The 23,252-nt window shown below is 35.9% G+C and overlaps 1 protein-coding gene and 1 long non-coding RNA gene across 2 annotated transcripts; both read right to left on the reverse strand.

Annotated features, from left to right (window-relative positions):
* Positions 1-7,651: 7,651 nt before the first annotated feature.
* LOC120482748 (uncharacterized) lies at positions 7,652-14,532 on the reverse strand. The gene is made up of 3 exons (XR_005623489.2): positions 14,259-14,532; positions 10,243-10,291; positions 7,652-10,160 (listed from the first exon to the last, which is right to left on the reverse strand). It is a non-coding gene; the product is annotated as an uncharacterized LOC120482748 (long non-coding RNA).
* Positions 14,533-16,540: 2,008 nt separating this feature from the next.
* Positions 16,541-22,953, reverse strand: gal3st1b (galactose-3-O-sulfotransferase 1b). The gene is made up of 2 exons (XM_039676044.2): positions 22,490-22,953; positions 16,541-18,568 (listed from the first exon to the last, which is right to left on the reverse strand). Exons 1-2 carry the CDS (start codon positions 22,585-22,587, stop codon positions 17,422-17,424), a joined length of 1,245 nt encoding a protein of 414 aa, XP_039531978.2. The 5' UTR covers positions 22,588-22,953; the 3' UTR covers positions 16,541-17,421.
* Between the last annotated feature and the right edge of the window lie 299 nt (positions 22,954-23,252).

Here is a 23,252-nt window from a genome sequence, read left to right on the forward strand (position 1 = left end):
TATTGATGCATTTAACCTTAAAATGTCCAAAATTTTCTTGCGGTGGAGCATGCCCCCGAACCCCCCTAGAGGAACAGAGTCCACCCAACATAGTTTTAGAAATTACTATGGGAAAGAACGACCATTTATGAACTTTACTCCAGAACTTTACTCCAGCACTTTGTTGTACTAACAACAAAGTTCCTTTTAAATCAGTAAAACTGTAAATGCTATCGGCTATTAAAATCGTGCCGGCGACGAGGGCCGGTGGTCTACGAAATTTCCCGGTAGATTTTTTGGTCCCACTCCGCCCCTGAGTCTAAATCAGTTGTACACTCATTATTGCAGTGCATTATGGGATTGAATGAGTACACTCAGTGGTTTCAAACACAGTACAAATGGGTGTACCCTCAAACAATTCCCTGTTTAAGGGTGTAGGGGGCGATTTGGGACACAGCCCGGCTCTCACTGGGGAATTTACAGCTCAGCTGCAACAGATTTGTGTGAGTCGTGGCAAACGGCCAGAACAGTGTGCCAGATGCACTCACTAACCTCTGTTGAGGGATTTCAGGACAAAGAAACAAAGGAAGAGACAAAGAAAGCCAATATACAATCACTGTGAGTTTGTGACTGTTACTCCACAACAGATCTTGCTCATTTCATAAAAAAGCAAAGCCATTATTTTTCAGGGAAACCTATCATTTCTGTAAATTCGTTTTGTTTGTTTTTTTCATGCATAGTCGACCAACAAGTATTTAAAGCAAGATGCTGCAGGCAAAAACATTTAGTTTTTTCATCCAAGGGTTCTGAAGATAGTCCTGTTTTAGCTGTTGGATAGCTGTTTTGTTTTACATAATGTTTTGTTTGAGACTAGTGGAAAGAAAACATCTAAAATAAACGGTTAAGTGTTTATATGTTGATTTGCATCTGTAGATTAGTAGAACAACAATAAATATATTTAAAAGCGTTTACAAACACCAACATTTACAGATTTATTCCTATCTATATTCTGAATGATTTTACTGAGGGATTTGTTCATATATCATTTGCCTACATTTTTATACACTTTATTCATAAAAACATAGTGAATGTTTTTTTTTTCTGGCATCTTTAAATATATGTTTTTTTCCTCACTTCAGTAACACTCACATACATCAAACTTTACAGATTTATTCTGATCTATATTCTGAAGGATTTTACTGAGGGATTTGTTCATATATCATTTGCCTACATTTTTATACGCTTTATTCATAAAAACATAGTGAACGTTTTTTTTTCCTGGCATCTTTAAATATATATATTTTTTCCTCACTTCAGTAACACTTACATACACCAAACTTTACAGATGTATTCTGATCTATATTCTGAAGGATTTTACTGAGGGATTTGTTCATATATTATTTGCCTACATTTTTATACGCTTTATTCATAAAAACATAGTGAACGTTTTTTTTTTCCTGGCATCTTTAAATATATGTATATTTTCCTCACTTCAGTAACACTTACATACACCAAACTTTACAGATGTATTCTTATCTATATTCTGAAGGATTTTACAGATGGGTTTGTTCATATATCATTTGCCTTCATTTTTATACATTTTATTCATAAAAACATAGTGAACGTTTTTTTTTTTTTGGCATCTTTAAATATATATTTTTTTCCTCACTTCAGTAACACTTGCATACACCAGACTTTACAGATGTATTCTGATCTATATTCTGAAGTATTTTACGGATGGGTTTGTTCATATATCATTTGCCTACATTTTTATACACTTTATTCATAAAAACATAGTGAACGTTTTTTTTCTGGCATCTTTAAATATATGTTTTTTTCCTCACTTCAGTAACACTTACATACACCAAACTTTACAGATTTATTCTGATCTATATTCTAAAGGATTTTACTTATGGGTTTGTTCATATATCATTTGCCTACATTTTTATACACTTTATTCATAAAAACATAGTGAACGTTTTTTTTTCCTGGCATCTTTAAATATATATATTTTTTCCTCACTTCAGTAACACTTACATACACCAAACTTTACAGATTTATTCTGATCTATATTCTGAAGGATTTTACAGATGGGTTTGTTCATATATCATTTGCCTACATTTTTATACACTTTATTCATAAAAACATAGTAAATATTTTTTTTTCTGACAAATCTTTAAATATATGTTTTTTCCTCACTTCAGTAACACTTACATACACCAAACTTTACAGATTTATTCTGATCTATATTCTGAAGGATTTTACTGATGGGTTTGTTCATATATCATTTGCCTACATTTTTATACACTTTATTCATAAAAACATAGTGAACGTTTTTTTTTTCCTGGCATCTTTAAATATATATATTTTTTCCTCACTTCAGTAACACTTACATACACCAAACTTTACAGATTTATTCTGATCTATATTCTGAAGGATTTTACAGATGGGTTTGTTCATATATCATTTGCCTACATTTTTATACACTTTATTCATAAAAACATAGTAAATATTTTTTTTTCTGACAAATCTTTAAATATATATATATTTGTCTGCACTTCAGTAACACTTACATACACCAACGTTTACAGATGTATTCCTATCTATATTCTGAAGGCTTTTACCGAGGGATTTGTTCATATATCATTTGCCTGATATTTTATTCATAAAAAAGTAAGAAATTTATTTTTTCTGTCAGTTGACAGTATTTTCTGAATGATAAAATGAGAAATCCAAAATCCCTTAAAAAATTTCAATCGAATATGTCAACAAAAGGAAACTTTGAACCTGGCTTTATCAAATTTGTAGAAATATATGCAAATTACTGCATATTTAATTAGACTATGCCTAATTTGCATATTTAAAACAACATTTCAAAAATCTTTGCATATTTATCAATCAACCGGGAACAGATACAGCAGATAAAAAATAGATACCATAGATACAAAATATCAAACCAAGTGGTTTGTATTTTAAAGAACAAATCATTTGTGATTTTGTTGGGGTTCGTTTGCCAGGATGTTAAGTGTTCTGAGTAGCTTTGGGTAATTTTTTCTTAATGTCTCCAATCCCCACCACCAAGCCTCATTTATAAAACATGTGTACGCTGCGCACAGATTTGATTTTAGATTGTGTGTACGCTAACATCCAACGGCAGCGATCAGATTTATAAAAACATTATTTAATGTGGAAAAGTGCTTAGCACTTTACCTTGTGGCAGAGTGAGAGGACTGCAGGTATTTATAAGTCTAAGCAGAAATAATAATATTTAAACACAACATTAAAGTTAAATTATTTAGCATACATGTTTATATTTTTTCAGACAATCTATGGGCTGTAAAATGGCCTATAAATATAATGCAGAAATAGATTTCACATCTGTAAGAGTTTTTTTGTGCACATTTGCGAAATGATCTTAGATCAAATGACTGTTTCTATGAAACTTTTATAAACAAGGCTCCTAGTCTCTATAAATGCCTCATGTCCCTCCTTCAATCAATGTAAGTGTATTTGTTCACCTGGTTTATCATCCAACACGTAATGCAGACATTTAGTGTCCGAATGCATTTTGAGGTTAATGTACATTATCCTGGGTGTATTTATGATTAGAGCCAAACAACAAACCAGAGCTACCACTGTCCAGAAGAGCAATGACAGTCATCTGTACTAATTGGATAACAGCGCTGTTTGCAGGGGACTACAGGATCCTGTTTACATGAAGCTCGTTGCACAAGACTGCAGTTGTCCTGCAACGCTTGGAAAACAGGAAGTTTTATAGGGCGCTAAACTCAGATAATCTTGTTTGCATTCCCAAACCAATTCATTAGGTAAACTATTGCTGTAGAACACAAAGAGAAACTCAGCACCATTGTAGTAAAATCCTGTGCAAGTTCCTTCAGACTATATGATGATAAAACTAACAATAACTGAACTAAATGTTTATTTGCACACAAAGAAATGTATGCATTTCATCAAATAAAATCTCAGAGCGAAAGTCAAAAACTTGTCCTGGCAGAGGAACCACAGATGATGTTTTGTTTTGATATTTTTTGCACAATGCAAGTCAAGTCATTTGTGTTTGTATAGTACTTTTCACAATGCACGTTGTTGCAAATCAGCTGTACAAAATAGAGCCAGACCGATATATCGGCCGGCCGATATTAGGCATTTTCCATAATATCAGTATCGGCAGTTATAATGACCGATAAATGAATATATAAAAAATTAAATTAAAATGGAAAAAACACGCTTCAATCACATCACCTTGGCCTGTTATATTGAAAATGTATGTTTTACAATTTGCAGTATGATGTTATCTATTGCTAAATTATGGCTCATCATAGACTAGCTAACCACAAAGCTAGCTAACGCCACTATCATCAGTGGAAGACCGCTAATGTTAACATTAATGAGCTTGGAAACCACAATGAACTTTTTCTGCCTGAATAAAGTAACGATTACTGTATTTATAACTCGCATATCTCTAGTTACAGTCCCTGCATTGTAAAATGTAAGTTACACTTGCGAGGAGTGAACATTTAGACATAGAGAAAAAGTATCAAACGTATCTTGTGATCATTAAAAGTTAGCATTTCTTTTACACGTGTGTGAAATCCAACAATATTTAATAAAAAAAAATATATCGGCCGATGTATCGGAATATCGGATTTTAAAACCCAAAAATATTTGTATCGGTATCGGCCCTCAATATCCTTTATCGTTCGGACTCTAGTACAGAATATCATGATTTTAATCATTTTAATATCTCAAAATCCTCAGAACCCTTGTCACCTCAGTCTTCAGCCATCCGTCTTCATCCATGTGACGTTTGAATACTCGCCATATCTCCGTTTGCTTCTGCAATCCTGTTAAGAAACATTGTTACACTAACCACTCCTGTTCCATCCGTGACAATACAAATGTGCTTTATGAATGAGGATAAAGTCATACTTATATTTAACTTTTAACTATATAGAGCTGTGCATTTTCTTTTTTTGCAAAGATGTATACAATCACACAGCCGAGATTTGCTATTTATATATTGATTTATGTTAGGTTTGTTTGCAGGTAAAGTACAATGTAATCCAACTATTTTATAGTTTACATTTTTCAATGCAATGTAGACATTTTAGACGGTCCGAATACTTGGTTTTTTTTTTGGATGCTTTACAAATGTAATCTTTAAAATAAAGGGTGAATCATTTTGTTCAGAAACAGATTTAAGGAGATCTTGTTTAATCCAACAGCCCATATCCGTAGAACTGGACACCTTCTAATTCTGCCAAAATGTGGTTAAAAGCACCAGGGTTATATGATCATAGTGTCCACATGACCGACGATGCGTAGTTAATGAAAGGCCTTTTTGTGCGAAGAGATCATTAAAACCAACAGATGGAGAAGCGAAGGGATTTTAAACTCTATCCAGGGAGGTTCAGCTGTACAAACCTTTGTCAAATGGTCACATATCTCACATGTGCTTGACCAGAGCGGTTGTCGTTTCAGACTCTCAGACGTCTAAATGGTCAGCTTATACAAGGATCTCTGCCTCGGCTTTCCAAATTCCAGCTCTGAATTGCGCTTGAAGACACTTTCCATGTGATTAGGACTGAAAAGATTCCTTGTCCCCTCAGAGTAAACCCACAGAGTTTGCCTAACAGACATAATCATAGAGCGAGACTTTCCATTGAAAGGCCTGTACTTTATTAAATGACAGCGTTGGCATCTGAATGAGGTGAACAAATGCTGAAAATGGGTGTGTAAGAAGTAAATTACATTAGTTTTCTTAATACCTGACCAGGAAACATGTACTCTGCAAATAGTGAATAACTGAGGTCCTAAACGTCAGAGAACACTGAAAAAGTTGGGTTTTTTTTTCCCATTCAAAATAAAAATTAAAAACAAAGTCTCAGACTTTTATCAATGTACTATTCAAAAAAGTTCAGGGTCAGTAAGAATTTTTCATGTTTTTGTAAGAATTGTCTTCATCAAAGACTGGATTTATTTGATCAAAAATCATTACAGTTTAAAATAATTGTTTTCTATACACACACCGGCCACTTTATTCGGTACACCTGTTTAAAGCTGTAGTCCGTAGTAGCTTTTTTGGGGTTAAAAATGATCCAAAATACATATTTGAGCAAGTACATAACCAGCCAGTGTTCAACGCTCTCTGCTTGCCGTAGTTCGATTCAAAGCGGTAAGCCTGTAATAATGTTTTTAATTCCAGTGGTACTGGTGGATTTCCCCGGGAGATTCGAGCACGTCTTTGCGTCATTACGTCACATCTGTACACACACATCTGTCCACATAAAGAACCAGAAGTCTAAGTAGAAATTTTAGAACATTAAAAATGTAACTTTTGATCAATTTAATGCATCTTAACTGAATTTAAAAAAAATCTTAACTGACATCAAAAGAGCCAGACCGATATTATCGGCCGATATTAGGCATTTTCCAAACTATCGGTATCGGCAGTTATAATGGCCGATAAATGAATATTTCAAAAATAAAATAAAAACGGACGAAACACGCTTGAACCATGTCATGAGTATTAGAGTTTTATAGTTTGTCCACCAGAGGGCGCTCTACAGCGTTCCTGTTGGAAACACTCGTTATACATGCATTGCTTGAATAACAATTAAAAGAACATCCCCATCAGTTCTCTTAGCTCAAATAAGCGTGACAAAATTTGTGACTATCATGTCCAGGTTTTCTTCTGTTAAATAAGCCGAAAGTGAAGCGTAATTAGCTAGTAACGTTACGTTATGTTACGTTGTTACAGTGTAGTTGACTGAGTGTCCTTTTAACTTTTGACAATGTGACTGAAGTATTTCTTTAATAGCTCGTGACAGTAATACCAATGAGACGCATCATCTCTCCTTGGCCTGTTTATATTGAAAATATAGCTAAATTGCTAAACCATTACTAAATTATGGCTCATCATAGACTAGCTAACCACAATGCTAGCTAATGCCACTATCATCAGTCTGTTCTGTTGTGACAAAAGTTTCTTTTTAAAATGGATTATCGTATTATTTTAGTTAAAACTCATAAATAACTTCAAATAACTAATGTTCGGGAAATCTGTTAATGTTTTGTTGCACGTTTCTGAAAATAAATAAATAAATAAAAAAATATCGGCCGATATATCGGATTTTAAATCCAAAATATATTTGTATTGGTATTGATATTTGGACAGAAATTTATTAATTTGTTAAGGCAGAATATATACAACTAAATTCAATGAAATTCAGTGGCACCCGGTGGCTATTTTTGGTACTACTACCTAAACAAAATCTCATGGGAACTTCAATTTTTGTGATATCAACTTCAAATTTGGAACATAACTTGGTTAGATTTATGGCTTTGATTTTAGAGTAATTTTAGAGTAAAAAATATTTTGTAAAATATATATTTTATATAAAATACAAAATATATAATACAGTGTATTTGATTTACTGTGAATTTAAACTTCTAATGTTAATGTTTTGTTGCACGTTTCTGGAAAAAAATAAATAAAATATCGGGCCGGCCGATATATCGGATTTTAAATCCAAAAAGTATTTGTATCGGTATCGGCCTTCAAAATCCTTTATCCGTCGGGCTCTATTTTCAACATCAGTGTGTATATAATGGAATATTTCAATTTCAAGGCCAATAAACAACACCAAACGAGAGAGCTTGCATATTTATTCAACTACAGCTTAAGTTGCAAAATTACATGAAACACCAGTTCATCTTTAAAAAGATGATGAGGCTAGACTTGATGTTTTGTACACCAATCATACACAATTATTACAGAATAATTCAACGCTATTCACTGGCTATTTACAACACAGTTAGCATACCTAATCTATGAGAAGAAACTGTGAGGAGAGTTATTCAGATCAGAAACAAAAGGAAGAGCATGCGGTCGATACGCCGTAAGCACTAAGGAAAGACTAGAGCACGCTGGGAAGGTCCCCAGTTTAGTGGAAAAATATATGGAAGACTAAGAAACTAAGGTGGGCTTTCCAGTTGGTCTTTGAATTAGGATTGTTAGAAGTATGTGAACTGGAAGCAAAGACAAAACTGCAAACACCGAGTGCTACTTAAACGAATAAATATAAAGCTTTTGTTTCTTTAACCCATAAAACTCATTTCCAAGAGCGGTTGATAAAAATGTCAATGAGAAAGTTGGTTTTGATGCTACATTTTTTGCCTTTAGAAAATACATCGAAGGAGCCTGTGCGCTAAACGAATGTGTGTGTTAGTACTTATTAGACATTTCCAGCTGGTGTAGGATAAATCTGACCTCAGCTGCCCTGGTGTGTGTGTGTGTTTATATAGGGATACATATCTGTATCAGCCGATATATGTTCATTTTTAATGTCATCATTATCGGCCCGATATATTAAAGCCGATAAATAATGTATAATTTCCTTCAGATGCGCACTGTTCAACATGATCACTTCAAAAAGGAAATTACAACATGTCATATCGGCTACATACGTCATAATTGTGTGTTTAATTACATAAAAATTTGGATTTCGATTTATCGGCCGATATATCGGTTATCGGCTTTCAAATATAATCGGCCAAAATGTTCGTATCGGCGCATCCCTGGGACTGAGCACAGAAAACTACAACAGCAACATCATCCTCTCTGTCTATGTGAATGCGTCCTTGATGCGTTTAAGGAATTGACTGTTTAACAAAAACATGAGATTGGCTCCGTAAGATACCCTGTGCTTTAAGTATGAGGTCTAGACTGAGTTTGCTATTGCCAGAAGTGACTAGTGCCAGGAACTGTAACTACTCCTTGATTTAAACCTTTACAATAAAGGGTAGATAGTGTTAATAATTGCAGTTTTGTGATTGCTCCGATTGTCTGAAGTTTTAGAGTTTTTCAAATAACAAAAAAAGAAAGGTAACAAAACACCAACCCTTCAACAAATCTGTTTTTCTGTCCAATGAGAAAGCCACACGGAAACAACAAGGGGGGGGGATAAAGTCGATCCGATCCGAGTTACGACAACCAGACAACAAAGAACCAACACCTCTTCTGAACATGAACATATAAAATAAAACCCATCTGAGCTTCCTTCACAAGGAGCAGATTAAAGTCCAAAATAGCACCATTCATCAGTGTCTCAAATCCGTGGCAGCATCTCAGTCACTTACCACAAGGAAACAATGCATCTCTACAGCTACTTCTATATCACAACGTACATGGTTACACTTTAATATACTGGCAAAGCAACAAAAAAAAGTTAAAAGGCAAAAAATTAACAAGCAAAATACTACAAAAATGTGAACTCTGCATGAGAAGTGGGGACTCTTAGCCTTAGTAAATACTGTAAGGTGTGAGTATTGACCGACCTTTACGTGTTTTAGTAATCAAGACGTAGGGATGGATGTGAGGAGGGACTTTTATTTTGATAATGATAATGTCAAAATGGCCGTCGGCCGGTTCACAGAAGTGCTGTGATTATTTTTAATATTATAAATCAGTAAAAATGCTACAAAAAAATGTACATTTGGCAATTGTCACATTTGCTTTTATTCAATTTTATTATAGATACTGCAGGGTTCCCATTGAATTAAGTTAAATAACTTTTTCACCATGATTCGAATTCACTGGGAACATTGGTATCGGCCTATTGGTCGAGCGCTAGTGTTCGGTATTGTCGCATGTCGTCACAGAACACGGTTAACATGTCTTGGGGGGGTTTTTTGTTCACAGGGGATTCACAGAGATATGAAAGACTCCAGCCGTGCAAAGTAGAAGTGGACAAGTGGAAGACATGCTGCTGCCGCCGCCGCCAGGGTCCCGGACCCCCGGGAACAAACACACACATGTGGGTGTTCAGTGAAGCTCCAGTCTGTCTTGAGGTGCTGTGTGTCTTTACTGCCGCCCCCTTCCGAAGAGCATATCATCAAGGCTTAGAGTCCCAGGTTTTTCTACAATTTTATTAATCACATAGATGGGGGGAAAGCCCCAGCGTCATAATTCATCTGTATCGCACGCCATAACCATAGAAAATAAGGATATACATGATTTAGGAAATAAAAAATAATACACATGAGGATACAATCTCTCCCCCGGAGGGGGAGTTGTCTATCCTACATCAGACAGGAATGTCGATCTTTCGTGCCGGTTCCTCTCCACACCGCCAGGCTCGGGAACGAGGCTGTTCGCTCTGAGGAAGACAACCAACAATAGATGGAAATCACCGCTGTGATGTCATCAAAACACTGTGATCACAGGGGGACTCAGCCTACCTGATGGGATCCGCCATTGCTTCTGTTGGTGTCATTTTGAAGAAGGAACCTGCAGGAGAGAGAAAGAGTGCAATTCATTTATGTGTGTGTGTGTGTATGTATATATATATATATATGTATTAGGGCTGTGCAAAAATTAATTGCGATTAATCGCATCCAAAATAAAAGTCTGTGTTTACATAATATATTTGTGTGTGCTGTATATAATTATTTTGTATATATAAATACCTATGCATGCATGTATATATTTAAGAATAATTTGCACTTAAATTCTGTATATATATATATAAATACATAATCTATATTATATAAATATTTTATATATAAATAACATATTTTTTTAAATATATACATGCATGTGTGTGTATTTATATATACAAAATAATTATATACAGCACACACAAATATATTATATAAACACAGACTTTTATTTTGGATGCGATTAATCGCAATTAATTTTTGCACAGCCCTAATATATATATATATATATATATACAGTATATATATGTACAACATGACATCATGACTTTTGTGTAAACATAACCACCACTTTCGAGTCAAGTGGCGTGTTATCTCTACGCTTTTTGAGCTATCCGCGTGTATGTCTACGCCATTAACGTCCGAGTGATTCCGCGTGTCTGTACACGCCGTCAAATGTCCGCGCGAAACGAAGCAAAATGTAGATCTACATCTGGGGAGCGATCTTTTTTTTTTTTCCTAGGATGGTAAGGGAACAGTCATAAATGCCATTAACCCCAGTGACGGTTAGGTTTAGGGACGGGGTTGAGGTAAGTCATATATTTATATATACAGTAATAACGTTAAGTCAACGGCGTTCATAAACACGCTGAAAAGCGATTATGTGTCTTGATAGCACCCCAAAAATGGAAATACGAATTGGCGTGTCATTCACGCGCTACTTCATGAGATCAGTCTGATATGTATTAGAGCCAGACCGATATATCGGCAGACCGATATTATCGGCCGATATTAGGCATTTTCCAAACTATCGGTATCGGCAGTTTTAATGGCCGATAAATGAATATTTCAAAAATAAAATAAAAACGGACGAAACACGCTTGAACCATGTCATGAGTGTTGGAGTTGTATAGTTTGTCCACCAGAGGGCACTCTACACCGTTCCTGTTGGCAACACATTTGTTAAGTTGGTCACGAGACATACATTGCTTGAATAACAATTAAAAGAACATCCCCATCAGTTCTCTTAACTCAAATAAGCAGGACAAAATTAGTGACTATCATATCCTGTTTAAAATAAATAAATAAATAAATAAAATATTGGCCGATATATATCGGAATATCGGATTCTAAACACTTTGGATCACCGACGTAAGCTACTCATGTTCGACTCGCGCGGTTATGCCAACACTTCCGGTAGACGCTTCTTCGTTGGTGTTGTTCAGTGGTTTCTTCTTCCGCGCAGCGGACTGTGAATATCGAAACTAGGAATCGAAATTTTAACTTTTGAACGATTCCGGGAAAAACGAAAAGTTAGTCTCGGTTCCAATCGATACTCGATTCTCGATACCCAACCCTATTCCTACTGTAAATGAATTAGCCTTTTAAAACGAATCAAATGAATGATTCAATGACTTACTCATTTACGGCCCCCTACTGGCAATTTTAGTTTCTTATTTAGAGTATCATTTAATTAAAAAATAAAAATATATATATTTTAAAAATTATATACTTTATTGAGACATAAAAGAAGAAATTTTGAAGAATGTAACCAAATTGTTTTGGTCTGTACATGTATCTAAATACCAATTCAGCTGCAGCTTCAGAAAAAAAGTTGTAGCCTATAAGTTTGTGTAATAAATTCTACGTTTAATTATAAAATATAAATTTCTAAAATAAATATCTTTAGCTACTTTTTAATCATGTTTATTTGATGCTTTTCTCTTTTAGCACAATAATAATTTAAAATTATCTTTTGGGATTCATTTCTCAGCCAAATTTGATGTGCAATTAATTTAATATTAGACTAATTAATCGGCATCATGTCAATCAGCAATTAATATAAACATAAACACTGATTTGAAAACTAGAGAATTGAACAAAAAGACAAGACTGTCTAGTTAATGACTTTAACTACAATCCTATGAAGCAATCCAAAGGACAATCAAATTATTATTTTTAAACGGGCAAAATATATGTAGCCTATTTAATTATATTTTGCCAGTTCAAAAATACATTTAATTGTATATATACCTCTAATAATTTGTAGACATTTCTTTTAAGAATTTCGTTTTCCACCAAGAATTTCAGTTAAACACAATTATTTAAATTAAAATAATGTGGGCTGTTTTTCTTCAACAAAAGCATATACCATCAGTTAACACCCTACTTCCCAGTAGGTCTGTCTTTAAAGGTTTGCATTGCAAGTTTTTATTATTAAGTTTTTGTTATTATTATTTATTATTATTTTATTATTTTATTATTACAAAATAAAAATGATCTACGTAGAAAATGCTATTTTTTTTAATTATAAGCGACTGCTGCGCTCGATTACCAAATTATCAGATGCATGATGCATAATGTCTCGTAAATTTAAGGTCATAATCTCTGCTCTGAAGAAACATTCATCCTCCCACATTCCTGCTGAGTCAGACAGACTTCAGACGATTACAATATCTGTTTGAGATGCACAGTGTGAGCTGGTAACATGCACCACAGAATCATTTTGAACATTACGACCAATGCAACAAACAAAGCAGAATATGCTTTGATTTTCTTAAGCACACGGTTGCAGTCGTGCATGGGGCCAGACACTGGCTTCCCATTCCACTTCCCTGACTGCAGCTTGGAGCGTTTCCAAATCCAGTCAAACGAGGTCATATTTTCCCCGCCTCAGCCCGCCATACTGAGCGCACATGAACCCAATGAACCCATCTGCCTGCTGCAGAACAGACTGATTGTGGAAAAACGCCCCTGCTGACACGGTTCCAGCTCACGCCAACGATACCTTAGTCTACGCTGAGCTTTTAATCATATATGTATACAATGCAATAATAAGCAATTGCATAATTGTACAAAAAATTGATAAAATTGCATGCATATCAATCCCATGCAGTGCAATGCAATGCAAAGCAAAAAGAAAAGGGGGGTTTGGGATCAAATGACTGAAATTGCACCGCAAATGGCACTTGATGTCTGCAAGCATTTGAAAACAGACCATGGTGATTTGCATGATGCTGGAATAAGCATAACAGCAAAAGGAGACACGTCTACCGACAATGCCCGTATGCATGACTTCATCTTTGAGTCTAAATTTAGGACAGTGCTGTGCATGCAACAGCTTTGGAGCTCCCTAGACCGTCACAGATATGTGGTATTCCTGCTTTGAGCACAAGGCATTCTGGTATAGCTCTGCTGAATGAGGTGAAAATGGTGGCAAATAACAAGACACCCTTGTCCTAACATGAACTAAGAAACGAGTTTGGCATCGAGAGGCTGCAATGCTGTGGGGGTTTTCCCTTGAAAGTGCTGATGATATTGAAAACAGGTTTAAACCCACACAACTGTGAAACATTTAAACGTTTCTAATAATCAGCAGCAATGCAATGAGTGTGTGTGTGTGTGTGTAGGCGGCAGACTGGGGGAATACAGTCAGTCCGTGTCTGGGTACAAAAAACATTAGTACATTCAGTTATTGAGCTGCTGCTGGTCTTTGACTGTCTTTTTCTGTCGTTTATTAATCTAGTAAATCAAGTTTAGACTTTCCTATTCAGCAACGGCAGACAGAACAAAGGAGGCGATGCGATATCAACGGCACTTTCGTTATTCCCGTTTGTTCGATTTTATTTCCATCTGTCCTGCTTTTTGTGAGCTGGATACAGTCTAAGCATGTTTTGGACTATGAACACAATATAGTCCAGATAAACACAATTTTCATAAATTATATTCAGTACTAGAAGAATAACTAACTAGCGTTAAAGAAGACCAGATTATTCTTCGTTTTTGAACTTTTGGCGAATGTGTGAAGGTTTACTTACAGATAAAGCCTTTGTTCTTGTCCTTTCACTGTTAAGTTGCTGCTGGAAAAGACGTCAGTGGATGAAGGCAGACCCGAGCAGCAGCTTTGCGGGGATCTGACACCCCATACAAGGCTGCAGGACTGGAACTCAGTCGCTTCCAATGGCTGACTGCATGTAATTCAACAGAGAGCTAATTTTGACCGTGTTGGACAGGGGCCAAGCCCCCCCATTCCGGCTCTGCACTGCAGTTCGGTTCAGACGGACCGTTGATTACCCGGCGATGGGCGGGGTCTGGGAGGCTCCGCCCCCTGCGCGTGCGTGCGGTGCCATTGATTGGTCGGTTAAAGTTGTCTGATGAGACACAAAGGATCTTGGTGTATGTATGGCAAGCCGTTTAGACTTTTACTCATTCCCAGAAAATAAATTCTTTCTTTTTTTATTTAACCAATGAACTTTAGTAGTACATAATATAATATACATATTAATAGTACAATATTACTTTAATACAAGGGGGGGGGGGGGGGTATTTGCTTTTAAAGAAATTGTTTATTAATGACTACAACAAACGGCTGGTAGGGTCACAAGCTTCATCCCGGGTTAGTGACATCACTATCCCTAAAATTGACATAAGCCCCGCCCCCGCGAACGCAAGAAAGGGGGTGAGTCCACATCCATGTTGAGAACACACACACAAGCACACAGCTTATTTGCATTTAAAGGGACCTACACAATGACGTGTTTTTGCTCACCCTTTAACAAAAGGATAACTTTAACATGCTATAAAAAAACCACAACCTAATAATATCAGAAAATATTAAATTTTAAATTATGTCAGTGGTTAAGAGATGCCATTTACACCAACTGAAAATAGCATATTTTCTTAGCCATAGATGCTATTTACACTATGTAAAAATAACAGTATTTACTATTTTCTTTGCAATAAGTGTTAATAGTTGGTATTATTTGCACCTCAGTATTTAAGTACATAATAAAACAGTATGCAATAATAACATGATGAGTGTATGTTATTATATTTATTATATAAATGCCGTATTATTGGGACAATAAAGTCCTCCCTACACCTAACCCTACCCAATAAACAGTAACACTTCATTATTAAATAACCGTTAGGCACTTTAATTCCACTTTTCACATATTTTCTTCATATTTATTGAAAATAAATGCTTTTCCAATCTGATATGCAATGGGAAAAGGGAGAAGAACAAGTTTGGCAAAAGGTGGATTCGAACTTGGGTCGATCACGTCAAAAAGTATCTACAACTCACTGCTATAGGCTACTTACAGGTCTCAGGCCGGTTTCACAACACATGCGTAAACAGAGCGTAAGCAGCGCATATTTTTTCCGCCACCATGTTAACGGATTAAAGCATTCACACCACACAGACATTTTTCTGATATGTGAAATTGGAATTTCAAGAAATCAATTCTTGATCTCAACAACGGAATTCGAATGGCTGCCTATTGATATCAAGAATTATTTTTATTTTTTTTTACTAGTGGGAAAGTAATTCCTGATATCAAGAATTAGTATTGTATCTAGTGACAATTGAATTTTGATATCAAGAATGCATATCCTGGGAACTGAATGTCAATACGCTTGCCATAGTTGTGTGTGGGCGATGGTGGTCCAGAAGGTCCAGAATGCCGAATCTTTCATTGAGACGCTTTCAAACCTTTATGAGTTTTTTGTATTGTTGTGGGGTTTTGATCTCTATGGAGGATAATCTTTTAAATCTACATGTTTATTTGATATACGCCTCGAAAGAAAAAAATAAATCCTCTCGTGAAAGTTCAGTAAAATACGATGTAAAAATCTTTATCAAGCACGGATGTGATTGATCCATATGACCATCGCGGTGAAAAGTAACAGATACCTGACCACGCGTCTCTTCAGCAGCAGTGATTATCAATCCATAATTTAGATCAAAATAATAATATTGTTTAATATTATTAGAGATTGTTGAATTAACATAAATAGTGAGACGCTAAAATATGAGCATTATTATTTAGACAAAATAAGAAGGAAAGTGTACAAGACGATAAGCCCCGCCCATTTGGAGGACGCGCTGCTGTCCAATGAAAGACCAGCAATGAACATGTGCTTGAATTCGATTGGCCAACGCCTAAAAAGACCGTTGAGCGTCACTCTTGTTTTGAAACAGACATTTAACTTGTTTATGAATAAAACTCTTTATTAAAAGTGTGAAACAATGAATAGCTGATTGAAACAATATTATACGATGGCATTAAACATTATGCCCCAAAATAGGTCCATAAAATCTCTAATTTATCAAAGTGAAGAAGAAGGAGAGGACAGCTTATTGTTTTGCATTGGTTTATTAAAACAGTACACGAAGTGTCGGTGGAATCATATACAAAATGAATTTAGATGTAAATCCGTAATACTAGTTGAGGCTAATATAAAATCAGGTGTGAGTTGAATTTGTAAAAAAATAATAATAATATTGTGCTGCAGTAATAATGTGAAAATACTGTGCTAGAAAGCAATAACAAGTCAATGAAATGGCATTAAAATAATAACACTTTTCAGTTTAGGTATATATTTAGTTAATCAAAATTAACTAAAGATCTGAACTTGTGAGTGAGGCTGAGCTTCATGAGGAGAAATCCGTTGATTTTGCAGGACACCTGTCTAAACAAACACGCGCCTCGTTGCTAGGTGACGCGTTGCAAATGAAAACAATGGTCTAAAATCGGCTCAAATTCGCTACTTTTAAATTTTTGCCGCGGGTTGATTTTTTTTCCCGCGGGTTAAAGGTGCTTTAAATACTAGAGATTGTACTACAATTCTAACAATTGTGGATTTAACATAAAAATGTAATGTCTAATGTTAAATCGTATGTTTTTAATGTAACCTTCTCCATTTAAATAACTTGGTCAGTTATTAAAATATTTAATTATTTATTTGAAAGAATTAAAAGAGCAGTTTCACATCTATCCTAGTGTTGTTAAACTGCGATTTAGAAAGGAATTAAGTAGCTAATCTAATGACACTGTTGATGCTAGTAATTATGCAGTATTACTTGTATTTTTTAGTATAATAATAATAATAATTTAAAATGAAACAACCAACAAATTAACACTTATAGCTACTAAATATGGATCAGTGAGAATGAATAATTACATAAACTATATGAATTCATGAACTCATCCCAAAGTGAATAATACTATCCTTAAACCAGCCCCATAATCTAGTGATCCATAGATTGACTCCTAAATCAGTCAGATACTGGATCTCAGGTGTCAGCATTTTCCGGCAGAGCTCTTGGTACTGCTGGTCAATATCGGTCCTCAGGTTGAATCCTAATATGGAAGCTTTTCCAATGGGCTGCCAGGGTTTCATGTGTCTGTCTGTGATGTCCTTCGCCTCCACGGCTCGCCCTCCATCAATGCAAATGGCCTCCATCTCTGCGTTTCTCCTGCGTAGCTCCTTCACATGTTCCTCCATTCGGCTTCGGCCGTACGCCTCCACACGGGCCCAGAAAGTGTCGTTAAAATGCCGATAAAGCTGCCAGTCGGCGCTGCTCCATTGCCGAGCTTGAGTCTTCATCTCCGGGCTCATGAGAGCTACAGACGTGGCGTTTCGAGCATTAATCCTGAAAAACAACAAGTCATCCATTTGCCAACATAGAGCTTCTTTTAGCAGAATGAGCGACTCCTCAAAGTGCTCCAATATTAAAACATACTGAAAATGCTTTTCGACGTACTCAATCCCTCGTTGAACTCTTGGATCTCCAGCATCCAAATCGTTCTCGAAGCCAAAGTCAAAAAACTGTAGGTTCTTGAGGTAAAAGGCGTTGATTCCCTTTGGGTTGAAGTAGCGGTTTGGATGGGCGAGGAACTCTTTCAATTGGTTTTCTCCAGGTATTCTCCATGTTTGGGGTATGTAAGCTTTGAAGTAGTGAAATGTTGACTCAAAAAGCTCTGCGGGATCTCGTATGATGGTGAAGAAGACCGTGTCCGCCGGGAGTAGCTTCTTCACCTCGGGCGCATTGAATCGCATGTGATTGCACACGATATTATAGCACGTGCCCGGCTGGTAGCTCTTCACTTGAGTTCGAAAGAAGCTGGATGGGTAGGAGAAGTCATTACGGCTGTCTGGCAGAGCGAACTTCAGCTGATGCTTTTCTCCAAAGCGGAGGAGAATGTTCATTAAAGTGCTGCTGCCCGTCTTATGGGTTTTCAGGAACATCAGGTTCACTTTAGGCGCACAGGCCACATCTTCTCTGATGCTTTGTGAATTTTTCCACACTTTAATGTTTGGTGCACATTGGGCCAGAAGTACACTGAAAAATATACAACAAAAATTGAAAATAAACACTGAATTATTAAACAGTGAAGTGGATCAAACCCTTTCATTAAAGTTATACATGAATTTTGTTCAATACCCGGTTTTGTCTTAGGACATTTTTGATGAGCTTTTTCACTTCAAATGTTGACTATGTTGATTCGATTCCGGAGAAGAAGCGAAAATGGTCCTTTTAAATGTAATTTATTAAATAGAATGAAATAAAGCTTTGGGGAAAAAATTAAAGGAGTAGTTCACTTTTAAAAAAAAACTTTTGCTGATGCTTTACTCGCCCCCATGGCATCCAAGATGTCCATGTCTTTCTTTCTTCAGTCGAAAAGAAATGGTTTTTAATGAAAACATTCCAGGATTTTCTCCATATAATGGACTTCAATGGGAACCAAACGGTTCAAGTTAAACAGGAGAGTCACAAACGCTCATCACAGAACAGAGCAAGGTGAGCATTTGTGCTTATAACACTTAAACTTTTTTATTTATTTTTTAAATGAGCGATTGTTTCGCTTGATAAGACCCTTATTCATCGTCTGGTGTCGTTTAAAGCCCTTTGAAGCTGCACTGAAACTGTCTTTTGGATCTTGAACTGTTTGGACCCCATTGAAGTCCATGGAGAAAAATCCTGGAATGTTTTCATTAAAAACCTTAATTTCTTTTCGACTGAAGAAAGAAAGATGTGGACATCTTGGCTGACATGGGGTGAGTAAATTATCAGTAAACGATTTTTTAAAAGTGAACTACTCCTTTAAGAGACCACTACTAAATTGATCTGGATTTATCATGTATATGTATCTGTTTTTTATATGTATCAATTTATTGTACAAAAAAATGAAAAATTGTTTTAAAAAACAAAACAAACAAACATATTTTTTCTTAAAATCTGCTGGCCGAATGGTCAAAAGTTCTTGAATAAAGATGCCTCACTGTGACGGTCACCAGCTGGATTGCCCCTGAGAGCCACTAGAGGGCACTCCACATCAGACTATTGTCATTCCCTCACAAACTACATCTCCCATAATTCACAGCCCGGACTCTTCATCCATTATCACATTCACCCAAGTGTGTAATCCACAAGCTGGAAACTGAAGTCTCCCCGGGGGCCGTCATCGGCTAGCAAGCCTTCTCCTGCTGTTAGCACTCCATTGACTCCCATTCATTTTGGCGTCACTTTGACTTTACATCTGAGGCGTTTAAAGACTTCAGTTGTCCATTGTTTATTTCTAAAGAAACACGACAAAGTATAAAAGGCTCCGTTACTTTGTATATGTTATAGCCCTCTAGATGCCGTTTTTTTAAAAATAGGCTAACGCTTGCATCATATCACGCGACTATCTGTCGCACAGTAGAGAAATTACCGTATAGACAGGAGGAGAAGCTCATGTCAATCTGGGGGACGTGTCGTGGAGGCATAAAGTCGAGGGAGAAGCCCATAGAGAGTCATAAAGTGTCTCCTGCTTGGACAGATCTACTCATCATGATCGGTGAGATCAGGAAGGGAATGATTCAGATTCCTCTCGGCACAGATGAAGACGTACAGGTTGCTCATCAAGCTCATCAGTGTGAGTCTGCAGTCGCTCCGCCATCAGGAGGTGATGCTTGCCAATTGACTTTTCTCTGTTGAAGTCTATGGGGTCGCTGATTTATTTTACTGTCTATTGACCTGTGTCTCATTATCTCACCCCATATAAGGTTTTCTCATTCATTATTTGCGAAGTCTTGTTTAGTGTCACACTGCAATTCCCAAGCACTCTTTTGTCTCTTGGTTTTTGGATTTCTTGCCTGTTTCGTGGATTACTCTTTCGCCCGTGTTGTGTTTTATTGTTTGGACCGATTACCCAGTGTTTATGACCTTTGCCTGTTTTCGACTACGGTTGTGGATTAAATAAAACTGCATTTGGATCCTCAACTTTAGCAGTTCGTGACACTCACCTTGTAATCCGCATTATAATTTTTTCCCAGTGCCGGACATTGAGACGGAATACACAATACATTTTTTTAAAAAATTTACAGTGAATAACTGTAAAAATACGGTAAATCCTGTTTATTGGTTAACAGTAGGTTCCACTATGATATACGGTTAATAACTGTAATCTAACTTTAAATTAGTTTTTACTGTAAACTGTTACTGTTTACTGTTTTTACATTATTACTTTAAAAAAAGTAAAATACAGTTAAATTGACAGTGAAACAGAACACGTCATTGTATAATTTACAGTGAAACCTGTAAATTGACATTCCCTGAATTCCCTGTGTGACACTTCGAAAATGTGATGTACTTTTTCTGAACTATTTCTAACTATGCCCTGTGTTCTAATCAGTGTACATTACGTTTTTATGTTACATATTGTTAAATGAATGTTTATCGCATAACTTTAGTGTTTTACGCTGATGGTGTTTAGCGTTTGTGTGAATGACACTGTGTCTTTTATATATTAGCATTGACCTTCTCAGCTTGTGCAAAAGCTGCTTGTGTTGAGTTTTTATTCACCATGGGATTTTGGTGGTTGTCGGTGTATTACAAATGCACAGAACAGATATTAGTACTTTAGTAGGTTGGTAAATAAATGTTTTATCAGTTAAGTTAAAGCTGTAAAACCACAAATATTGCTATATTGTATTTTTACAGTAAATGGCAACCAGAACTGCCGTTTTTTTACCGTAATTTTTTTATTTATTTATTTTTTTTAAGTGTATGGCATGAATAAAATGTAAAAAATATTGTGCTAAATTAAAGGAGTAGTTCACTTTTAAAAAAAAACTTTTGCTGATAATTTACTCAGCCCCATGTCATCCAAGATGTCCATGTCTTTCTTTCTTCAGTCGAAAAGAAATTAAGTTTTTTGATGAAAACATTCCAGGATTTTCTCCATATAATGGACTTCAATGGGGTCCAAACGGTTCAAGGTCCAAATGAGAGTTTCAGTGCAAACTCTTCAAAGGGATTTAAACGATTCCAGACGATGAATAAGGGTCTTATCTTGGACCCTTTCAGTCATGACTCGAAAAAAGATTCGTTCATTTTGATGAACGAGTTCGAACAGGAGAGTCACAAACGCTCATCTCAGAACAGAGGAAGGCGAGCATTTGTGCTTAAAACTTAAACTTTTTAATGTATTTTTTAAATGAGCGATCGTTTCGCTTGATAAGACCCTTATTCATCGTCTGGAATCGTTTAAAGCCCTTTGAACAGTTTGCACTGAAACTCTCATTTGGACCTTGAACCGTTTGGTTCCCATTGAAGTCCATTATATGGAGAAAATCCTGGAATGTTTTCATCTAAAACCTTAATTTCTTTTCGACTGAAGAAAGAAAGACATGGACATCTTGGATGACATGGGGGCGAGTAAATTATCAGCAAAAGTTTTTTTTAAAGTGAACTACTCCTTTAACAATAAACGAGCAGTGGTTGCCAGAAATGTAAAATACAGTGATGTTTCCAGTATTACTATACAACTTTTAACCACATATCAAAATCAGCTTTTTACCTGTGATAACCATCATCATAATATGGGTGATCCAGTCGCTATATTCGCTTAAATATCGATCAATCTGTGATCTCTCAATTTGCTGATTTCATAATCTGATTTCTTGCTGACTCATGCATTACAGTGGATAAACAAGTCTAGTCACACACTCCTGTTAAAACAGCTGGTTTTTGTGATGCAAATAAAATCAAGTAAATCAGGACTGCTGGTAAGACTTAAAATCAAAGTGTGCTTCAACGTATATTAGTTTAGGGGTGTGTAGACTCATGCAGTTCGTTCTTCCAAGTGTTTATTATATTTTATTCTCTCAGAAAAGTGGTTTTCGCCATTGCTTAGGTTGTTATTTTTACATTAAACTTGCAAAAGTTCTTATGATTTTTATTTGCTATATATATGCTAAACGTAAAAAGTGTGCTTACCTGTGTGTGTCCAGGGAAGCTGGAGCAATAATACAGTAGAGTCCCATAATGCAAATCACAACAGCTCCAAAAAACAACTTTGGTGTCACTCGCTTCATCCTCCTTCCAAACTCTCTTGGATCTTTAAAAGGAAATCATAGATGAGATCACTTTATCTATACATGTGAGCAATTGCATAAACCTGAGTCTTACTAGAGCCGAAAAACAAGTTCACTCCTCACTGATTGCTAGTTGGTCAGACTAGTTTTTAAGACGGTTTCCGTGTTTATGCAACTATGATATCAGATCTTTCCTCCTTGTAAATAACTTGTTTTGATTTTGTTTGCAAACGAGAGGCACTTTGTTAACCTGTCTACCTACATTTGTTAGAATATGCATTGTTGTTCGGATTTGTATGTATGAACAGATACTGTATTTGTACAGAAAGTGTTTCTTACTCTGTGTTTACACATCAAACAGGCGTGTGCCAGTGTTTACAAGTACAACTCATGTTTCAAAGCTCCTTTTGCCTTTAATTTCATTCCAACACACCTTAAAAGCAACATTTACTATATCAAGTGATATGGATGAAATGCCTAAGTGCGGTTAAACCTAATTATAAGAATGACAAAATGTCAGTAAAATCTGTAAATGAAAAACACTTGTAAATGCAAGTTCTTGCTGAATGATAGTTTCGAAAAGGCATGTCAGACATGCAGTTAATTAAGAACGCATCACAACACATTCAACTCTTCATGCATCTTCAAAGGCTTTAATTCGAAAT

Source organism: Pimephales promelas, chromosome 23, assembly GCF_988280905.1.
Source record: "Pimephales promelas chromosome 23, fPimPro1.hap1.1, whole genome shotgun sequence".
NCBI classification, from domain to species: domain Eukaryota; kingdom Metazoa; phylum Chordata; class Actinopteri; order Cypriniformes; family Leuciscidae; genus Pimephales; species Pimephales promelas.

Bases quoted from the DNA above. Each gene is read 5' to 3' on its own strand.
- gal3st1b (XM_039676044.2), bottom strand. From the start codon at position 22,587: ATGAAGCGAGTGACACCAAAGTTGTTTTTTGGAGCTGTTGTGATTTGC. The intron at 18,569-22,489 runs GTAAGCACACTT...TATATTTTTCAG, and splicing joins GCTTCCCTGGACACACACAG to TGTACTTCTGGCCCAATGTG.